The following is a 21,290-nucleotide window of genomic DNA, read 5'->3' on the forward strand; positions in this document are numbered from 1 at the left end:
AATCTGAAAACCACAACCCTTAAATAAAACAGTCCCAAGACAGGTTATAGGAAAACTGTTGACATTTTTAAACAAACATGCCCTTCACTGAACTGTAATACAACTCACCAGTAAACACTTGACTGTGAAACTGCAAATAACAGCATCAGATGGGAAGATCCCAAATTTAAAGAACTTTATCTTCCTGAACATTAATTACATTATTAACTCTGAAACATATTAATATTAAAAATATTAAGCAGTGCATAATGACTTAGCATAATTTTTCTGCTAAACATTATTCAAATATCTGTACACTTTTACAATAAAAATAATTTTTCTGACAAATGCAAATATCATAGAAATCAATAAGATGATAGAAATATAAATAATCAAACACAAAAACAAAACTTTCATATTAATTTCTATCAATCAATCAATCAATCAATCAAACTTTATTTGTATAGCACATTTCAGCAGCAAGGCATTTCAAAGTGCTTTACATCAAATCAAACACAAAAACACAATGCAACATAGAATCAACAATCAAAACACAACATTAAATCAGATTCCGTCAATAAATTAATAATTGATTACGTTTCAAATTCAACTCTAAACAAGTGGGTTTTTAGTTGAGATTTAAAGGAAGTCAGTGTTTCACCTGTTTTACAGTTTTCTGGAAGTTTTTTCCAGATTTTTGGTGCATAGATGCTAAATGCCGCTTCTCCTCATTTGGTTCTGGTTCTGGGGATGCAGAGCAGAACCAGAACCAGAACCTGAGAGGTTCTGGAAGGTTGATACAACAGCAGCAAATCTTTAATGTATTGTGGTGCTAAACCATTCAGTGATTTATAAACTAACAACAGTATTTTAAAGTCTATTCTTTGAGCTACAGGGAGCCAGTGGAGAGACTTTAAAACTGGTGTTATGTGCTCTATCTTCCTGGTTTTAGTCAGAACTCTAAAGGCTGTTGGAGGAATACAAAGCTTCTTCCTTCTGCCTTACTGTTTACTTATTTTATCTTGTATTTATTTATCTATGTTCTTGTAACCAGGATAATTTTTCTATATTAGATTTAGTTTATTTATTTTATTTTCCATTTTGTTAGATTTAATTTTATTTATTTTTATTTCAAGGTTTAATTAAAATCCTCCTTTCCTTAATCTATTTAACACCAACCAGGCGAGAACAATATTGTTCTCGCGCGGGTTTGACGTCATGTGACAGCGGCACGTCAGCGTCCTAAATTGACAGCTACAGTTTATATAGCTGCTAATCGCACCTTAGGTAGGAAACGCTGTCGGACCCTGACGTGCAGGTAGGCTTCTGGTCTGTTCCCAAAGCGGTTTTCAGATATCTATTGTATATTCTTCAATCCTGTATTTCTGTTAACTTGCAGCCGGGTGATTAATCAACCAAACGTTGAAAAGATCACGGTTGGTCAAGAGGGAACTGGTGAGTGTTTGGTCGGGAGCTAGCATGCTAGCACTAGTCTTCCAGCCTCTTGTAATTATATACCGATCTGTTACGTAACTGTTTGCATAAGTTGTATTTAATTATTATGTAACTTCTGCAAATATAAGGAAATACACGTACATGTAAATTGATTATTTAGGCCTGTTTACACAGGCCAGGTGTATTGCAGATCCCTCGCTTGAGGAGTGGAGGAAGGGTCTAGACTGCAGCAAGGATTGTCTGGCTTTATGCTGACCAGACTGGCGAGCTAACCTTTTAAGTGGATTCGGAAATTATAACACCTGTCATCTGAGAAAACTCTTCCGAACTGGTTGGAGATTCATCTCAACAAGTCTTCACTAAAGGAACTGGATTATTGTTTCCCTTTCATCATCAACAAAGACTGGTTGACTTTCTTGGCATAAGGAACCTTTTTGGACTCTAAAATGTGAACTAATTTGTATATATTGTAAATATTAATACAACTCACTAATTTTGGCACCATCTAGTTGTCTCTGTTTTTACAAATTGCCACCTCCTCCAGCAGATGAACCTAGCTAGATTTTAAGAATTACTTGGATAAATTTTAATTTGGATTATTTCAAATTTTATTAATCCTAGAATGCAACGTGGGTTACATTCTCCTTTATGTGCTGGTTGATTGAATTTGATTTTTTTTTTTTTTTTTTTTTATATATATACATTGTGTATTTCAGTCTAGAATATAGAATCCAAATATTTCCAACATTATTTTTAATTTTCCTTCCTTGTCAACATTTCTACACATTTTCAGCTCTGGGATTCACTGGGCCAGCAGTTTATAGACAAAATATTTTATTCTGAGAGTTGTGCTAAAAAGACTTAAAAAAATTTTTTATTTTTATTTCATAAAAAAACTGATAATTATTTAAAGCAGCACAACACAATCAATCACAGCATGTCAGGCTGATTCATTCAGCTTTCACTGACAGCTTTTAAAGTGATGCAGAAACATTTGACCATCACAACCACTGGGTGTCGCTGTTGAGAGTCTTCTGATAAGAAATACTGACTGCTTCATGATGGAGCTGACCAAGGTGAAAAACTGAAATTCATGTAAAAAATATTTATTCATTTTCAAAGTTTAAGAATTAGTTACGAAAAGCATTATTCCACACATAATTACCAACATAATTCTGCTTTTAATAGTATAAATACAATTATGTTTTGTCATCATCCTTAGGATTTTAAGTTCAGTTGGTCACTAGGGTTTTTCTGAGCTTTGCCATTTTTTTGTTTTCTAATTTTTCTCCCACAGTTGGTATCTCAGCTCTCTGATGTCCTTCAACTGACCTTCACCTGATTGTTTGGTCACTTGTGAAGCATTTGGTGATCAAGTTCCACAGTAGAAATAGTTTTTGGATTAAGGTGTATACATGCATACTCTGCAAGAAGATAAAAAGTTGATCTCTACTTAAAGAACAAACACAGGGATGTGTAGGCTTTGATTCACAAACTAGTTTAATCAATTCAAAAGTTTAATTTCTAAAATGTAAACCAGAAACATGAGCTATAATGACATGAATACAAATACACATCAAGTCTGTTTCAGATACAAAGACAAGTTATTTATATCTTGATTATTTAATTGTCATACAGAGAAAATGTTTAAAAACTTTTTAAATTTTGAACCAAGTTTGATCGCTAAAATGTAAAATCAGAAACACATAAGACGTCCAGCCGTGTTTGTTGGATTTCTGTCGGAGTGAGACGTCAGATGTTTTTGGCACAGACTGACGGACGATACTGGTGGCATCCCATGTCATCCCAGCACCTGGATCCTGAAAGAAACAACAACAATCACTGAAACGTCACTCAAAGCAAAGCTGTGAAGCTGTCTGCACAGCTAATCAGTCCAATGTTTTAACTAGACATAAATGGGTGATTTTTACAATCTATCAGATGCCTGGCATTATAAACCTCATGTGGAAATTCATCTTAATCACCTCCATCGTTCATTTGAATGCAGTGCTGATTTATGTTATTATTTGGCTCTCCAGGGCACCAGTTTGTGTAGAGGAAGGGACTCCCATCGCTCCACAGCCAAAGGCCTTCCTGGAATTTAACAGATTATAAATGTTAATATAAATTTCACAGATTAACTGACAGTCCTTTAATCCTGGGTGAAATTACCTCCTGAGCATCAGAGCCTCCAATCCATGTATTTGGTGATCCGTGAGTTGCAGTTGTTATCACCCTCTGAATGTTTTGGTACTCCTGAAAGCTGTGGACGGATGCAAGGGTTGCCTGCAAAGACACGCAGTTTCTCTGCAGCCGAGACAAACAGAGAGTTCATGGGTTAAAGCAGCAGAGGAACTCAGGTAATAAAAAAAACCATATTAGAAAATGTTTAAGGAAACAGATGGACTTAGATCACCTGGGCTGCTGCCCAAGTCATGGTTCTTGGGATGTAGATGAAGCAGCGACGGTTGAACTGACTCCAACCAGCAGGACATGAACTCTTAAACAGATCATTTGTTGCTGCAGACAAACAGATGCAGATTCAGGCCAACTCTTCACATAGATCATCATATTCAGACATAATGTGCAGTGAAGGCTGCATCTGTTGAAACCTTCAGTGAAAGTTATATTTTATTACACTTCATAATGACAGAGTTTATTAAACTCAACTAGCCTCAAACCTACAAACTCTAGACATAATATGTATGACCTAAACAAGGAAAATGTAAGCATGGTGGAGGATCTATGATGCTGTGGGACTCAGTAAACTGAAAATAGTTCATAACTGCATCGTTTAACAAAATTATTCTCTATAGCATGAAACAACATTAAAGAAATAATTCACCTGACCCAAAATCTACTAGGAAGCTACAAAGTCACATGGATAATCTGTGGATGTATTACTCCAAAAGTATGAAAGTTTTCTCTTAGGCTATAATTTTCTTCTACTTCTTCTACCAGAGATGATCCCAAATTCTTTTGTCAACTCTAACTCACCCTGTGGAGCTGCTTCCTCAGCTTCTGGTTCATTTTTTACATCTAAAATATGTACATAAAAGAAGCCTAACATTATTTTCCATTTAATAAAGCAGAGAATAACAAATATGTCTAAAATGAGGTGAAAACGTTGCTGACCTGCTGGATCTGTCCAGTTTCCAGCTTCGGCTTCAGGAGGAAGAAATTAATTCAGCAAAGTTCAGAGTTAGACTTTATTCCCTATTAACAATTAATTTGACTCATTTTATATAAAATAGACACATATGAAAAATAAAAAGCATGAATTCACCTTCATAAAATGTTTCTTCAATATTAGTTTCCTTGCTGGCACCTGGGGAATTTACAGGTTGTGATGATTGAATATCTTTACAATCATAAAACATTCAAAAATCTATTGTAAAAAAAAGTTTTGAAAGTTTTCTTATTATGAGATGTGATCAGATTAGATCAGACAGTCTGAAGATACATCTCCCTTAAAGTGAATCCACAGGAAGTCAGAGAAACTCACCAGCAGCTCGACTCAGAGCCGTCAAGGCACAAAGAAACATCAGTACATTCAGAGTCACCATGATGCAGATTGAAGATCACCTTCAAAAACACAAACAGTCTCAGCTCAATAAAGAAATAATTGAAGTTAGATAAAAGCTTTTCACCAAAGCAGCATCAAAATTACCTTTTTTCCGTCACTTCAGCGTCAGATGAAGCTTCAGCTCTTCTGTCTGGAGGTCCTGGAAACAGCTGCTCTTATATACTATCACTGACAGAGCAGGAAATGTGGACAGACCTGTCAATAATACACTAGTAACAGGATAATGTTCCAGTGAAATCCAAGCTAAGATGTTATTTGTACTTTATGACTTCAGCATAAGTGATTATTTTCACTGATAAAGTTTTTTTGGAATAAGGATATAGCTTGTACTTCCTGAACAGATTAATTAATTTCCTGTTTTTGTGTTCTGAGTTCTGATGTTTTAAATCCTTTATGAGATGTTTCAGTGAAAAGTCCCAGGAATCAAATTTATCTGAAGAAATTAGGATTTTATTTCAAACAAGTCCAAGTTACAAATAGGTCCATAAAAACCAGGAAGTAGCAACATCAACAAAATGTCATTTTTTAAATTGATTGTCTTATTACTAGGAAATGTGTGAGCAAGTTTATGAATACAAGCTTGAAAATTCACATGTCCAAATTTTCCATTCACTTGCCTGGACAGGGAGAGGCAATTTGGACAGGTTGATGTTGCCTCTTGTGTGTCGAGACCATAAGAATCAGATTCTGTAAATGATCTTGAAAGATCTCTGTAGGATAGTCTGACATATTTACCTCTGTTACATCTGAACTAATGGCTGCAGCCGTGTGCAGCTGTAGAATAAAAAAATTATCTCATCTTATAGCAGGCATGTTGTGGAGCCACATTGTCTCTCAGCTGTCTGGTGTTTCCTGTGAGATCTGAGAAACCAGAAGGTTGACTTTAGTTCCTCAGTGTTCTGAAACTGCATTCCTCCAGGGCTGAGTCCTGCAAGCTTTAGATGTGTCCCTTGACCTGAAGATTTTAATTAAATGGTGAAACTCTCTCAGTAGCATGCAGTAAGGCTCTACAGAGATCTGTTGATGAGCTGGAATTGGAGCCAGGCTGTTGAAACAGACATCTTAAAGTTGCAGGACATCAGGATGACTTCCTGCTCCAACACACAGGAACCAAAGGAAGGATTCTTGACCAGGACTTGACAGAACTGGTTGGTTAGAAGGTTTGATCCAGTTGTGTTGGAACAGGGATGAATTTGTGGATCAAACATCATAAAATAAGGAAAAATACAAAGAGTTTAAAAACTTGTTCAAAGAAACATGAATATCAAGAAACTCTAGTTTAAATTGTTTTGTTAAATTAGAACATGGAAAATGCTTATTTGTTTAATTTCTTCCAGGACCTTTGCCATGTTGCCATGGAGACAGAGCAGTCAGGTTGTTCATTAATGATAATTGATACCTGAGTTTCCAAAGAATATCAATAAATGTTATCATGAACAGATTTATTCTATGGTCACAAGGAAGTAAAATCTGTGTACTTATTATATTTAGGTCAATGAAGGAAAATTATTATATTTAGGTCAATGAAGGAAAATTATTATATTTAGGTCAATGAAGGAAAATTTGTTAGATGTATTTTTTGTATGAAGCTTATGGCTTTTTTCAACAAATAACATATTATTTCACTCAAGAAATGAGTGAAATAATAAACTACAACCTTCATGGATGTGTTTGGCATAAAACTGTTTTTAGATTATGTTTAAATGTTCATGAAAATTCAGTTTTAAAACGATGTTAAAATAAATGATTCCTCAGGTGATAAATTAATATCAGATTGATCAATGTAAAAAGAAAATGGATGAAATATAAATGTGTAATTTGTCATTTTTGAAGAACATAATTTTCATAAGTTTCCTGCATATGCAGGTTGTACTTTAAAATGTTCTTGTGGCTGTAAAGGTTTACAACTCCAGAGACGTTTTCAGGTCAAGGTCATTAACTGAGAAACTCTGAGGACTGAGATAAAACCTGTTTGTTTTTTTATCATTCAACCTTATCATATTTCACTGGAAGTGAACAGCTGAACGGTTCAATTTTAATGTTGAAAATCAATCCGTAGAACGTTTACACTTTTTGTTTTTTAAAATACTTGTAAAAAGTTAAAAGCTTCCCATCCAAAAGCAGGAAAACTTCATGTCTGATATTGACAGGCAGATTTTAAACACATTGAGAGATTCTAACATTCTTGTTTTTACTTGTCACATGTGTTTGCTCAAAGATTTCTGCACAAAAACTGTAGAAAATCAGACAAAATCAATATTTAGAAACTGGGGAATCAAAACTTTTAAATTAAAATTTGTCAGATGTATTTTTTGTATGAAGCTTATGGCTTTTTTCAACAAATAACATAAATATTAAGTTTTTAAAATGTAGTTTAAACGCTGCAGGATGACTTAATGAATTAAATAAATTCAGCATTTCTTGCAATTTAGTAATAAATACGGAGGTAAAAACTGATGTACCGAGTATGACCATAAAGAAAGAAAGGAAGAAAAAAGAAAAAAAGAAGGAAAGAAAGAAAGAAATAAAGAGAGAAAGAAAGACACAGCTGGAGTTTCTCCATGTTATAACCACTAGGGGTCACTGTTTTCTGTCAAATGCATGGAGCATTTTTTTATTCTGCTGAATGTGGGGACAGGATGTGGTCAAAGTGAAGATGAAATCTCTAAGTTTGATAACACAGCTGAGCATGAAATGTCGGAAAAATACACCAAATTTGAGGACATAAATCCAAAGTCCAACTTTCTGCCCCCCACTGGGTTTCTGTCAGGAGATACGTGGAGCTGTGGCGACCTCAGATGGCAGGCAGGGATTCAACACCTGCATCAGAGAGACTAACGGTGCAAACAGAAAGGGGCGGGGTTAAAGGTCACAGACACTGCTCACAGAGAGAGAGGAGTAAGGTGTTTAATTAGAGAGAGAGAATTGTTTTAATGAGGCAAAACTTTAGGAAGATGGCAAAATGTGAGGACAGTAATTGTTCTATAATGTACAGAAGTTACCATATGTAAGAATAAAATCTTTAAAGGCATGTCAGATGTTTTTGAACCGTAAAACGAATATTTAACCAGTACAAAAATTACAGGAACAATTATTTAACCGCGTCCAACTAAACAGGAACTCTACAACAATGGAAGGGGAAAAATGTGTTGCTTTAATACAGACACACAAACACACATCTTTTTTTATCAATGCTAAAGATTTTATTTGGAAAGTTATTAGAAGTGATAGGTTCCTTTCTCACATTACAAGCAGAAAGTATCTGTGCCTAGGGACTAACATCAGTATATATTGTATTTTTGGTCAGTTTTTTTATATTAAAACAGCAGAGCAGAAACATTTAAGGAAGTGACTGATGGCCAAGAGGCATGTTGACTCGTATCTGCATTTTAACTAGTAGAGGAGGATCGCGCAGACAGACGGGAGCCCAGCGTCACATTTGGTGGCCCTCAGGCACCCAGAGCTGCGATCTAACAGGACAAACACAACATTCAGTCAAGTGGAGGCGCCGTTGTGTGATCTACAGTACATAACATTTTACTGAATGAGTTCAAAGTGAAATGAAAGGTTTAAGTTTGATTTACCTCCAGAAGACATCTGCAGACAGCTGTTCTCATCCTGTGAACTATCCTCACTGCAAAATGTGGCAAAACCAGGGAAAGAGGGATCCACCCAGGACCAAGAAGAATCCTACAGGACAAAATCAAACCCACTCAACTTCAGATTAAAGATAAAACCTCGTTTTTAACTCTGTAAGGATGATTTATCTACCCCTGATGTTTTGCTGCCTCCAACCCACACTTGTCCGCCATTTTGTCCAGAACTTTTCATCTCGCTGTAAATCTCATCAGCTTGTATGTCACTATACACAGAGGCAAGTGAACCTTCACGTTTGGAGGCACAGTTTTCCTAAAGACAGAAATTACATAGAGTTGAAAAACAAGTAGAGAACAATATCAGTGAAAACATTGCTGTGTCTAAACTTGCTATAAAATCAGCAGGTGAGTCTTTGACTGTCATAACAAAAATGTTCAGCGTAGGAAACGATAAATCGGCCTCTATTCCTTTAAAGCTTTATCCAGTCCAAATGACCCAAATGCTTTGCATTGGGACTGTGAACTCAGTAAAAACATAAATTAGGTAAACTATGAACTTGAAGTAGGTTTTAGCAGCATGAATAGACGAGGTCTAACAGTAAATTGGAACCAATGTTCAGATAACAATGTGAGATTTTGTACCATTTTGATGAGAAATGTCTTTTACCTTGGCCTCTTTCCAGGTCATGTTTTGGGGAACAAAGAGGAGGCACTGAGTGCTGTGCATCGTCCATCCATCAGGGCACTTGAAGTTCCCGTGAAAGTCTCCATCTTTGACCAGTTACAGATATTATAGATTTATTAGCTCTGACAAGTTAAAGGATATGATTCTGAACCAGTTAAAAATGGGGGAAACTGACCAGTTCCATGCATCCAGTCATCACCGTAATCTAAAAAAACAAAAACAAACACTTTGTTTATATTTACATTCACAATTTAAAGTTTCATAAATGTATTTATGACCATATGCAAATTCTTTCTTTGTCAAATTGACATGATGCAAATAGAATAGTGTAAATAAAAATAACCACGGGTTGTTGGCTGATCTGGATAGAGGTCAGCGAACGGAGCGTCTGCAGACAAAGCAGAATTTGAAGAAGAGTCTTCAATTAAATAACCAAGTTAAAGGATTAATGTTACATGTCTTTCAAATGTTATATTTAATTTACTGCAGATTATTTCAGCAACCAAAACAACTTTATGAGTCATAAAAGTGAGGCTTTTACACACGTTTCATCGATTCAACAGAACATCGTCATGTTTTCCTTATTGACACGATGAATAGTTGATAAAAGAAAAAACAGAAAAACATTTTACCTCCTGTTGGACCAAAAGGATCGTCTGTGACTGGAATGGCTGCAGACAGGTTGGAAATATATAAAAACATATCAAAATAATCTATTTAATAATCTACAAATGCAAACATTGTTTAAATCAGTAGATTTTATGGGACTTTCAACTTTATTTTCCACAATTATACATGAATCCAGAGACACGTTAAACGATACTTTGCATGTGATTTCTTTTCAAAAAGTATTTCTTGTTACTAAGTAATGTGGTTCTCTTATGTTGCACCTGCTTTAAAATGTCTATTTAATTCACTTCAGCTCATTTAGAACAAATTATATTATTCAGGGTTTGGAAACTGAAGGTTTGCAAACAGTCAAAAACAACTTTGTGAGTTATAAAAATGAAGTTTGCACACAAACACTCTCAATGCACATGAGCTGGCAGCAGACAGAGCTTGTTGTGAAATTTAACCCAGGATAGATAACTAAGGTCAAGTGAAGGTCATGGCAATAGAAATGCAGAAATGCAGACACAAAACAAATGCAGGATAAATAAAGATGTTCCAGAATTGCAGACATTTCTCCCTCAGACGAGCAAACATCCGTTTTATTCTCAAAAGAAAAGGTTGTTTATCTTTTTAGATTTTCTTTTCTACAGAGTAGCTCCTCTATACTTCAAGGAAATCAGAAAATGTAAAGAACAGCTCATACTACTGCAGTAAATACTCACAGACTGCATGGACCAAAGTCAACATGGTGAATCCAAACCAAGACAAACTCAGGATCTTCATGGTGGAGATGACTGGGATGCAACCTGTGCTGATAAATTGATTTTCTGCAGACAGAAACCTAACGCATAACCGACATGAATTCCAACACAAACATCATGTGAAAATGACGAGACAACCATCATCACCATCAAATCTGTGGTAAAGAATTACCTTCTTGTCTTCAGTCTGGTGAGTTTCAGCCTGCAGCTTCAGTCTTGGTTTGAAATGAAGCAGAAGGAAAACAGCACTCTGATGTCTTACCACCCTAAAAACTGAGTTCTCAGGCGCTGAACAGGATCAGACATCCGTACGCAGTGACAACAAACGGTGAACGGAGCCAATCTGCATTACAATTCACTGGAACTTTCATTAGAAAGAGTCTCTTGTGGACTCTGAGCACCGAACAAACAACACCCTTGATAAATATTCAGTCCCATTCATGTATTAACTCAGCACACAACTAAAACAAACTGTGAGCTCAAAAAATGGCAAACTGAAGACGAATGGGCACAGTTCAGTCCCACTTAGCAAATATTGTAATATTATCAACATGTTTCTGTGGATTTTATGTAATATGTTTAAAAATGAGCCAGAGCGGCAACTTGATGGAGAATCTGTGGAAGGAGATGAAGATTAGGATGATGACGTGAAACACATTGCAAAAAAAAAGAAAAAGAAAAAAAAGGGTTAAAGTATAAAAATGGATGAGGAGTAGAACAGAACAGAAATTTTATTAATCTCAAATTCAAACTACTTTATCGATTTCAAAGGGGAATTAAAGGGAAAGAAAGATTAAATGATGCATTTATAATTCAGTATTTCTTGCAATTTAATAATAAATATGGAGGTGAAAATAGATGTACCGAGTATGACCACAAAGAAAGAAAGAAAGAAACAAACAAACAAAGAAACAAAGAAAGAAAGAAACAAACAAAGAAAGAAAGAAACAAAGAAAGAAACAAAGAAAGAAACAAAGAGCTCATTTATCAAATAATCTGGTCTGTTGGTCTATTGCTGATCTGCACCGCCACCGTTTCACCACCAGGTGTCACTGTTGGACCCGGATACGAAGAGTCTAACGTCTTAAAAGGTTTACTCAGATTATGGCCAATATGCGTTAAAAATATTAATCTAATTAAATAAAACACCATAATTCCATCATTTTCTAATCTTAAAAAAAGGCTAAGGATGAACTCTTTAATCAATTAAACATTTAATGTAAGGAATAAGAGAAAAATATGGTAATATAGTTTATCCTGTTTTTATATATTTTATATTCTTACTTTCGTGTGAACCCACTTGCTTTGACTGACTGATCACTTTGCTGCTCAATGTGGGGCAATAAAGGAATTTCTAAATCCTCTGATCAATAATCCAGATTTAATTCAGAAATTTTCATAAAGGTTGTTTTATTGAGAGCTATTTCATTTAAAATAGAGTAAATAAATACTGTTATTAATAATTAATCCTTTTTTATTTCACAATAATGTTTTACCTTGTAATGCTTTTATTTTATAAATGTATTATGTAAGATTGTAAGATTTTTATTCATCAGCAGATATGTTTTTATATTGAATCAACTGTGAATTTGTTTGTTTCAAATTTATGAACATTTGTTTACAATCCATCTGTTAGGAGAGGAAACTGTAAAAAATGATTCAAACATGAGCAAAAATGATTCCAGCTGCCTCCTTTATTTCAGCAGAATTATGACCTCAGGAAAAATAAAAATCAATACTCACCAATTTCCACATGGTGGCGCTAGTAAACAGTACCGTGTCTGACACACTAATGAGTTTCTGGAACTGATAGATGAATGTAAAAAATAATGTTTTTAAAATATTTCTCAAAGTTTGATGTGACTAAAAACACAGAATCAGTGAGACTTTAATCAGCGCCTCTGTTGAAGGTCTTCATGTCAGAAATGCTAAAATCAGGTGGTGCTACGTTTCACAAATTAGGAAAAAACAAAATCCTTCCTGATTTAACAGTGAAGGAGTGAAGGTCAGAGGTCACAGCTGGCCAGTTTTGGGGCCAGTCGGAGCCTGATGGGGCCCTTCATGATCCCTCCCCGGGCCACGCCTGGTGCTCTAAGACAACAGACTTTGTTTTTCCTGCTCATGCTTGATGATGTCACGCTTGGCTGATGGAGTCAAGATAAGTTTTCATTTCTTTCTGTTGACATTCGTCGGAAGAGTAAAAATGAAAGACAGAAGGATGGAATTACCAGTTTTTTCCACTGAAACAGGAAGCTGATTTAATCTGTAGCTCCTGGAATGAGGTAGGAGCGGTTTTAAAGAGGAAACGCTGAAGATGCCTCACCTTGTTCCCTCTGAACTCCTCGTCCCGTCATCGGTTCTGGTGGTCGGACCCGTTCCACACAGACATCACAGCATTTCTGCAGGCTGAGGTCAATAAACTGGACACGAAATGATAATGATAGAAACTAGAACTTAATTAACTACAGAGTCAGTGAAAAAACATTTTATATTGCTGCTTATTTCAAACTTAAGTATTAATTCTAGATATAGAAAAAGCCTTTTTTGTTCTGAAAATGGGTTTAAAAGCAGCAAGAAGACTTAAAGTTTTAAAAACTACATGCAAAAAAGACCAACAATAACAACATTAACAGTCATAATAATAATATTTTACTTTACTAGATTATATGAGAAAATATCGAGACACTAGAAATAGGAATATCTGACTTTTATTTCATTCTATGCACAGTTAACATTCATAAAGTGGCAGGAAGTGATGTAATTGTGTTTCCTGCCATAAATAAGATAAACATTTAACTCTGCATTATCATGTCTTACATTGATCTGTTTTAAAGCTTGTATCAGCACATTTATCAGATTAATTTGCTCAATAATGTGTTTTGTTTGATGTAATCGTCTTTGCAAAGCGTGAACTGAGTTCAGGACATTTCCTCATAGCAGCAACTGTCCAACCAGTTCTCTGATGAAACAGTTTCATCCTAATGATGGCCGACCAAAACAACTTTATCAGATTCCTTTATCAGAATCTGTTTCAGTTCGCAGGAAACTGGGCCGCTGCTGCCAGAAGGAGATTTGCTTCCTTTTGATCTGCTGCATAAAAGCTGAAGAGTCGAAGTCACGACCTGGAGACGAATTCATCGCACGCTGGAGGTAAGTTGTTATTTTTAACAACTGCATGGTGAAAATACTGGAAACAAATTATCAAAATTAATGTTCACAAAAATACACTTGCTGAAGAAACCAATCAGTGCTGATATCTTGATTATGAAACTCCTGTTGGATTATTTAATAGATGTTTTCTAGTGACTGAGTTTCTCTTTACTTTATGACTCTGCAGGTTTAAAATACGTTTAAAATGACAGAAAAACTGTTTTTTTATTTTCTTTAACACTAATAAAAGAAAATAAATGAGTTAATATTTCTGAGCTTTAATTGAAGGATTCACTGACTGTTTGGTTCATTTGGTTCATAATATTTATTCTCTTTTTCAGAAAAAATATGTCAGTTTTAAAGAGGAATGAATCTAATATAATCTAATTTACTTTGGTAAGAACTGCACTATTTCAGACTCGTTTGTAAACACATGATGTAAAAGTTTCTGAAATGTAATCTCTTACTTTTTTCACTTACTGATTTTACTATTTAGTCACATTATATTAGAATATTAATTTACTGATTTTACAGCCTCCATCAGCATATTTACAGATTTCAGCTAATTGCTAAATTGGTAAGAAATTGTAACAAATAAATTCATTAAAGGTTTTGTTTGCACCAAAGACATAATAATACAAGCACATTAGAAAGTGGTGTTTCTTAAAGCTGCTTTCTAAGGTCACTTTATCAAATTAATTGTTTTTAAATTATATTTAAATTAATCATATTCATACTGTGAAACAACTTGCATTACTTTCAACAAAAGAAGTGTTTCTAACATCACAAAGTTTCAGGTGAAAGGTTGAATTTCACTTTAAAAAACAACATTTTGATTTTCACAAGTTGATACGGTTTTGAAAATGAGAATTGTAAATTTGTTTTTACATTCCAAACGTTTAATGATCTGTAAACATCACAGCAGCGTTTATTTGAGATGTTGTCAAATAACAGATAACAGAAATTGAGATATAACAAATATCAAGTTGAAATATCCTGAAACTAAGTTAAAGAATGAAAAAGTCAAATATTTAAGGTTCTGACTTTACATAATAACTTTATCATGTAAAGTCTGAGGAGTTTATGAAGATAATAAATATTTTTCTCCTGTCTTTGTTCAGATGGAAATGAGTCTAAAAGAGTTTTTAGCAGCTGTCTCCCAAAGCCTACCTGTGTCCACAGGTAAACATCAACACTCAGGGTTTATCAGTTTTAGTTTGAGCTAAACATTCATTTTTAGGCATTATGTGTTTATTTAAAGTTTTATCCATGATTACATCTCAAAACCTTGTTGACCTTGTACCTTTTTCACATTTTCCACTGATCATTTCAACTCTTTCTTTTAACTTAAAAAGCTCTATTTGTTCAAACTCTCCCTCTTTTGTAACTTTGCAGAACTCAAAAGTGCCACCTACTGGTGTAACTCAGTATTTGTGCGCAATTTCTCCTCCAGCTTCCTTTCCTGACACCATTAGCATCACTAATTAGCATCACTAATGCTAATGCTAATTAGTGATGCTAATTATGTCATAAACCAGCTAATGTCTTGGAAAGATTCATGTTCATTTTTTACGTGAACTATTTCTGAGAATATGATGACGATTTCAGGTAGAAGTTAACTTTCATTATCTCACCTGAAACAGGAAGAGTGTTCTGCTAACTTTATATTTCTTCTCATTTCTAGATCATTTTGTGCAGGAGTTCCTTCAGGTTCTCCACCAGGATTCGTTTTCCTGCGTGGTTCCTGTGGGAGTGGCTGCTACCTTTGTGTCCGTCCTCTCAGCCGTCTTTGTGGCATATCGGTGGAACCGAACCCCGAACCGCAGTTCCTCCGAACTGCAAGATGCTGTAGGAAAGAACAATAAACGTGACGTTTGTGTCCAAACAGGTGAATAATGATGCACAAATGCAGGCAGTTCGAGTTAAATGTAGTGACATGAAATGTGTTTCTGACAGAAGTAGAGGAAGGTGATGCACCCTGCACAGTGGGAGGTAAAGAGACAGAAAAGACTCATGTAAGTGGAAACAGTTTTATGACCTGTTAGAACAAATAAATTAAGCTTTGATCTGCAGAAACATGTGAACATCTAGATCAGATGTTATGGGATCTGAAGGCATTGTTACCTACAGGGTGTAACTGATCTATTGTTTGCTTTTTATTGCCAATTGTAAACTCAGGAAGGAGGAAAAAAAGGAAATTAAATTAACACTGAATGCACAGAGAATGAGAGCCATACTGATAAAATAATAATAATAAAGGAATAAAATTATGAGAAGAAAGTCATCATTTTATGAGGATAAAGTTGTAATATGATGGTTTTATTCTTTATTCTTATCATTTTAATTTTTTTTTTTTTTTGTAGCAGAATAGAGATATAAATATGACTTCTAAAAATAGCTCCAATTCCTATCTTAAAGTAATCTTGCATTAAGACAATTTGAAACTAGTTTGTTTAATAATCAATATTTCAAAATGGTCGTGCAAATGGTTATGTATAAAATATGCAATTTAGCTGAATAAAATGGAAATAGAGTACTCTCTATATATATATAAAAAAAACTATTTAAAACGAGAAGGACTTTCTGCAGGACGGCTGGTTTATTTGCTAAAGTTCCTCCACCATGACTGCCTTACATCTCAGGATTCCCTTCCTTCTGCGCTGAAGTAAACTGTCAGCAGCTTTAAATCTCTCTGTCCACATCCGGTGCTGCTCCAGGACTAAACGGTTCTGCTTGGTCTGATTTCCGAACATGAGAAGTGGAGGTTGATCACTCACTGAGATTTTACAAACCAAACAGATCCAGCAAACAAAGCCTTCAGTTTGACCTCTGAACGCTGCTACCACAGCGCCATCTAGCGTTCACATGGGAATATTGCAGTTTATTTTCATTTTTAATATAAATAGTTTTTTTAAAAAACAGTTTTTTATTTTCTGTATTATTATGTTTTACATTCTACATCTCAAAGACACTTTGCACATTTTAAAATTTGTCAAAATTAAATATTTAGTTGGACAAAGAGAGAAAAAAAATTTTAAAAATTGTGCTTGCCCATTTTTTAAAACACATTTCTTTAAGACTTTAATATTTAATATATTAAGGGGAAAAATAATTGTTTTCTGTTTGACATTTATGTCTGTGTGAATTTGTTTTACATCTCCTATAAAAAATAATAATAATCTTTGTAATCTTTATTCATAGAAACTATACATTTTACAATATGTCACTGATTGATTCTGTATAAAGAGAAAATCACTTTCTGTGAATCTTCTTATAAAGCATTAATGTTTTTGACATATTAATGGGAAAAATAAACATATCTGTTAGTTTTTGCTTGTTTAGCCTCCCGTATTTCTTCTCAGGGCAGAATGCGTTGATTCTGGATGAAACAGAGACGTGTGTTAGGGTTTAAACCAGGAAGGATTATGCTGAGAAACAAGGAGTTATAATGTTTAAGGGATTATGGGAAAAGTTTAAGAAAGCTGAACATGAAGCTGCAGCTTTATGGGGAAACATCAGTGCCTCTGGAGAACATTTGGTTGAACTCTGGTTGCTTTTTGAAGCTACAGCTGAACGGAGTGCAGATGAGTTGAAGCTGTTGACTTTCGTTAAATGATTTATTTTTCTAACCAGCAGATAAATGAACTGAACTGTCCAAAGCTGTCAGTTTTCAGCTTCTCTCCTCTGATTTTTGCCGAAGGCGATGAAGACGAATCCGAGAAGCCAGGTCTCCCTGGGTCAACTGCGGAGCGTTGTCACGACGACGTGGATAAACAAAGTAACACACACACTAAAACGGATCACTGCAGTGAGATTCACACTGTTTGAACCACAAACAACAGTCAAGTATCTCCAGCTGCCATTTTAATACAGTAAATATGTAAAACAGTTACATCTTTTCAGTCAATTAAAATCAAGTTTCTTGTTGTTTCAAATCAAATTGGTTTGATTTTGGATAAACAAACAAACAAACAAACAAAAAAACAGGATTGTTCCATTAAATGCCAAAAACACCTGCAGCCAGAAATAACTTCCTGAAAACTGGTTCTGATTCTTTAAACTGCAAAGTGAAACTGTAGCATGAATAATAAGTCTAGGAAGTCAAAGACAGGCTCAGCGTTCTGGAGTGTTTTGTTTATTCTCATGAGTTAAATCATGAATCTGATGTTTTCGTGTTCTCAGCTGGAAGAGCGTTTGAAACAAAGTGACGTCCTTCAAAAACAGCTGGAGAACGAGCTGGAAACTGCAAGAAGAGACCTGGAGGTAAGAGAGGGAACCCGGGATGTTTTCTCCATCTCATGATAAACTAATGACGTAAAACAGTTTGGCTTCAACAAAAAGCCAAAATAAAATGAATCTTAAACAGGACAATTATCTTTTTGAAGTAATAGGAGTATAATAGAGTTTTTGTTTGATTTGGAGATTTGTTTTTAACCTAAAAGCTCAGCATCATTTCTTTCTGTTTGCCTCAGATCGGCTGTCAGCAGATTGGCAGAAAACTTATGCAGAAAGATGAAGAAGTGAATAAGATCAACCAGAAACTGAAGAAAATGACTGAGGAGTACAACAAGCAGCAGAGCTTGGTTGGTATTTTTCCTTCTGTTGTTCTTTGTCTAAATGACTCCTAAACTCCCTACATCGTTAAATGAAGCTTTAATCAGACAACTTGTCTTTTGTTTCTGTGCAGCTACAAGAATCCAAGCGTGAAGCCAAGTCTCTGGTCCAGGAGAACCAGGACTTAGAGAAACAGCTGAGTGAAGTTAGGAAAGACGACGTGAAGCAGGTGAAAATCACATCGTTCTGTTTCACTTCACTGATTCATAAAGACTGACAGAAACTCAACATGTTACTGTTATCTGTTGTTTCTGTTCCAGTCTGAAGCTGAAGTCCTGCAGCAGCTGAAGTCTGAACAGCTAAAGAGAGAAGAAGCTGAAAAATCCCTGCAGGAGTTGAAAACAGAGCTGGACACCAAAACCCAGAAGGTTTTTATGTTTTTACTAAACTCAAGGCTTCGTTGTTAGTGTTTTAAAACTTCACTCTGGGTTTCTAATTGGTAAAAAATAATAAATAAATCTACCTCAGGAGTCCTGGTTAATGGCTTTGAGTCGTTCAGATGACCAAAGTTTCTAATCTAAAGAGATGAAACTGTTAATGGCAGGAATTTGGAAATGTTCTCTGAAAGTATCTTACCTCCACGTTTCGTTCTCTTAGCTGGAGAGTTTATCAAAAAAGGTTGAAATTCTCCATGAGACGATGAAGAAGACAGAAGAGTCACAGCAGGTGTTGATGAAGGAGCTGGAAAACCATAAAAACCAGGTGCAACCTCAATTTATAGCTTCTAGAATAAAGATTCATAATTTCTACGTACCGAAAATGATCTTTATCAGAGCTGCATGTTACAGTTACAGATTCACTGATCAACTGTTTTATTTCCAAACTGAGGATAAAGAAGGTTTTGCTACATCTTGTTTCACTTATAAGAGAAAAAATCAGCATATTTATGTGACACCAATTTACAAAAAGTTTGTTTCAGACAGTTTTTAAGTCAATTGCAAGTAATCTTAGTTTACAAACAGCACAGTCGACATGAATTCACATAATGTCTGACATGATGTGACCCAGCAGGCTGCATGGAGTCACTGACTAACTTTAGTCCAGGATGAGCAACAGCAGAGCCTGATACTGAGCATGCATGTGGCGACAGTGGAGAGGAAAAACGTAACTTTCTGTAGAAGAAAATCAAAAAGTTAATGGCAGCAGATCCTCCTGTTTAGCAGAGAAACACATTTAAACAGAACAGCTCAGAGTAAAAGAGATAAAGTTTTGTCTAAATGAGAAACAAACTTTATGAGCAGGAACTTCTGCCAGGAAGGTGACAGCAAAATAAAAATAACACTTTTCCTGGATTATAACTATATAAAATGTTGTTTTTGAGGTATCAATATGTGAAAGTCTATCAGTTATCTTTGTGCTGAAATCCAGCTTCAACATCCATTTCTTTGTCTGATCGCAGCAGAAAGAAACGGATCCTGAACGATCTGCAGCCGTCGAGGAGTCAAACCTGGAGAACATATCAGAGATAACGGAGCTCCGCAAAGAGGCAAAACATGTTCTACTCTTTATATTCTGTTGGAACTGCATATTTCAGAACATTTGATTAAATCTTCACTGAGATCCTAACAAATTATGAGCTTTAGCGTCTCATCACATTTAACATTTTACATTGTTTTCATTTCACAAGAACATTTATATATATTTAGAAATATCAGCCAAAATCTATTTATTCACAAACTAATCAATAAATGCTTGTTGTCATAAAGAAGGAATGATACTTTTATTTTTCCATAAAGTTTTTATCTCAGTGAAATGTTATGTGAAATGTTCAGTGTGAGCCGCTAGGGGGAGCTATTCTTACTACAATAGTTGAGGTCAACGACACAAAAAACTGATTAATTCTGATAACTCATATTCAAAATTGATTCTATGACTTTGGTTTATATTTTCTCATTCTTGTTTTGTGTTTTTATGCTTTTCTACATTTTGTTTTCCAGCTGACAGACGCCCAGGTTCAGACTGAGGCTCTGACTGAAAGGAACCAGCAGCTGGAGGCTCAGCTGGCTGACCTGAAGGGGAGATACTACCAGGAGGTGAGGCGTGAATACTGCAGACACCTCGGCTTTATGCTTCCATAGCTGATGGGAAAGTAAATCTCTCACTTCATTACAGTTTAAAGCAATAATTTCAGAGGAGCGAGAGTGGAGGGAGGAGCTTGACAGAGACCTGAAGGTTCTGAGGAAGGAATATGAAAATAAGAACAACAAGGTTTGCTTATGTTTTAGAACAATTATCTCAGGTTATTTTGAAACAATAACAATAGAGTGAGTTTTAAATGAGTGAATCTACATCATCTTTCCTTCTTCAGCTGAGAGGAATCCAAAAAGAGGCAGAATGGAAAACCTCTGAAGACGTTTCAGCACCGGCAGAGGAAGAGGAAATCCATGAAGAAGATTCATAAAAATATATATTAAATAGTGTTTAGATGAACTGAACTTCACCAGTTAGCTAGTGACAACTCTGAAACTGATATTTTTAATGTAAGGCTTGGAAAACAGTCAATTTAATCACATTATTTAATTAGGTGATGGTGTGATATACTGAGTTTCTTTTGTTGTATAAATTTAAACCAAAGTTATCAGAAACAGTCTAAATGTAATTATTTTTGCACAATATTTATTTTCTTGTATTATCAACGAGACAGAGAACTGGTTTGGATTACTTTACTTACAGTTAATTTAAAGTGTCCAGTTGTGTTTCATGCTGCAACAAGATGTATTTGTTTTCAAATAAAAATGTTTTCCACTTTTATCTGACAGTGAGAACATTTAATTGATGCAATGCAGAGTTTAACAAGCATGGTAAAGAAACCTTTACTGACTGGCCTAACTGATGTCTCACACCGCATGTAT

At 35.1% G+C, this 21,290-nt stretch overlaps 3 protein-coding genes and 1 long non-coding RNA gene across 11 annotated transcripts; 2 read left to right on the forward strand and 2 right to left on the reverse strand.

Annotated features, from left to right (window-relative positions):
• Window positions 1-1,220: 1,220 nt before the first annotated feature.
• On the forward strand, window positions 1,221-1,926 carry LOC122821095. Its single transcript, XR_006368904.1, has 3 exons — window positions 1,221-1,297; window positions 1,379-1,434; window positions 1,609-1,926. It is a non-coding gene; the product is annotated as an uncharacterized LOC122821095 (long non-coding RNA).
• A 1,062-nt stretch (window positions 1,927-2,988) lies between these two features.
• LOC122821073 (ladderlectin-like) lies at window positions 2,989-5,174 on the reverse strand. Its single transcript, XM_044098945.1, has 9 exons — window positions 5,105-5,174; window positions 4,940-5,019; window positions 4,721-4,762; window positions 4,570-4,599; window positions 4,432-4,473; window positions 3,851-3,954; window positions 3,607-3,741; window positions 3,420-3,528; window positions 2,989-3,254 (listed from the first exon to the last, which is right to left on the reverse strand). Exons 2-9 carry the CDS (start codon window positions 4,998-5,000, stop codon window positions 3,187-3,189), a joined length of 591 nt encoding a protein of 196 aa, XP_043954880.1. The 5' UTR covers window positions 5,001-5,019; window positions 5,105-5,174; the 3' UTR covers window positions 2,989-3,186.
• Window positions 5,175-7,987: 2,813 nt separating this feature from the next.
• LOC122821072 (type-2 ice-structuring protein-like) lies at window positions 7,988-15,557 on the reverse strand. Of its 3 annotated transcripts, XM_044098944.1 has the most exons (11): window positions 15,459-15,557; window positions 12,998-13,094; window positions 10,847-10,889; window positions 10,636-10,740; window positions 9,934-9,972; window positions 9,645-9,689; window positions 9,477-9,506; window positions 9,284-9,387; window positions 8,792-8,929; window positions 8,605-8,710; window positions 7,989-8,490 (listed from the first exon to the last, which is right to left on the reverse strand). In XM_044098944.1, the coding sequence occupies exons 4-11, from the start codon at window positions 10,694-10,696 to the stop codon at window positions 8,414-8,416; spliced, it is 600 nt and encodes a 199-aa protein (XP_043954879.1). In that variant the 5' UTR covers window positions 10,697-10,740; window positions 10,847-10,889; window positions 12,998-13,094; window positions 15,459-15,557; the 3' UTR covers window positions 7,989-8,413. The 3 variants fall into 3 exon arrangements, with proteins under 3 accessions (XP_043954878.1, XP_043954879.1, XP_043954877.1); XM_044098943.1 differs by lacking the exons at window positions 12,998-13,094; window positions 15,459-15,557 and having other exon boundaries at window positions 7,988-8,490; window positions 10,636-10,754; window positions 10,847-11,011; XM_044098942.1 differs by lacking the exons at window positions 12,998-13,094; window positions 15,459-15,557 and having other exon boundaries at window positions 7,990-8,490; window positions 10,847-11,011.
• On the forward strand, window positions 13,702-21,187 carry LOC122821011 (trichohyalin-like). 6 transcript variants are annotated; one of them, XM_044098802.1, is made up of 14 exons: window positions 13,755-13,824; window positions 14,946-15,006; window positions 15,509-15,712; window positions 15,781-15,839; window positions 17,525-17,602; window positions 18,007-18,087; window positions 18,297-18,407; window positions 18,512-18,607; window positions 18,699-18,806; window positions 19,036-19,140; window positions 19,838-19,924; window positions 20,376-20,471; window positions 20,551-20,646; window positions 20,747-21,187. In XM_044098802.1, exons 2-14 carry the CDS (start codon window positions 14,946-14,948, stop codon window positions 20,837-20,839), a joined length of 1,275 nt encoding a protein of 424 aa, XP_043954737.1. In that variant the 5' UTR covers window positions 13,755-13,824; the 3' UTR covers window positions 20,840-21,187. The 6 variants fall into 6 exon arrangements, with proteins under 6 accessions (XP_043954741.1, XP_043954737.1, XP_043954740.1 ...); XM_044098803.1 differs by lacking the exon at window positions 13,755-13,824 and adding an exon at window positions 14,174-14,220 and having other exon boundaries at window positions 15,784-15,839; XM_044098801.1 differs by lacking the exon at window positions 13,755-13,824 and adding an exon at window positions 14,175-14,220.
• Window positions 21,188-21,290: the final 103 nt, after the last annotated feature.

The sequence above is a fragment of the Gambusia affinis genome, linkage group LG18 (genome assembly GCF_019740435.1).
Source record: "Gambusia affinis linkage group LG18, SWU_Gaff_1.0, whole genome shotgun sequence".
Lineage (NCBI taxonomy): Eukaryota > Metazoa > Chordata > Actinopteri > Cyprinodontiformes > Poeciliidae > Gambusia > Gambusia affinis.

Bases quoted from the DNA above. Each gene is read 5' to 3' on its own strand.
- LOC122821072 (XM_044098943.1), bottom strand. From the start codon at position 10,696: ATGAAGATCCTGAGTTTGTCTTGGTTTGGATTCACCATGTTGACTTTG. The intron at 9,690-9,933 runs GTAAAATGTTTT...CTTTGTCTGCAG, and splicing joins TCCTTTTGGTCCAACAGGAG to ACGCTCCGTTCGCTGACCTC. The intron at 9,388-9,476 runs GTCAGTTTCCCC...AACTGGTCAAAG, and splicing joins TGACTGGATGCATGGAACTG to ATGGAGACTTTCACGGGAAC.
- LOC122821011 (XM_044098802.1), top strand. From the start codon at position 14,946: ATGGAAATGAGTCTAAAAGAGTTTTTAGCAGCTGTCTCCCAAAGCCTA. The intron at 15,007-15,508 runs GTAAACATCAAC...TCTCATTTCTAG, and splicing joins AAGCCTACCTGTGTCCACAG to ATCATTTTGTGCAGGAGTTC. The intron at 20,647-20,746 runs GTTTGCTTATGT...TTCCTTCTTCAG, and splicing joins ATGAAAATAAGAACAACAAG to CTGAGAGGAATCCAAAAAGA.
- LOC122821073 (XM_044098945.1), bottom strand. From the start codon at position 5,000: ATGGTGACTCTGAATGTACTGATGTTTCTTTGTGCCTTGACGGCTCTG. The intron at 3,742-3,850 runs GTGATCTAAGTC...TCTCGGCTGCAG, and splicing joins TGACTTGGGCAGCAGCCCAG to AGAAACTGCGTGTCTTTGCA. The intron at 3,255-3,419 runs GTGATTAAGATG...TGTTTCTTTCAG, and splicing joins CATTCAAATGAACGATGGAG to GATCCAGGTGCTGGGATGAC.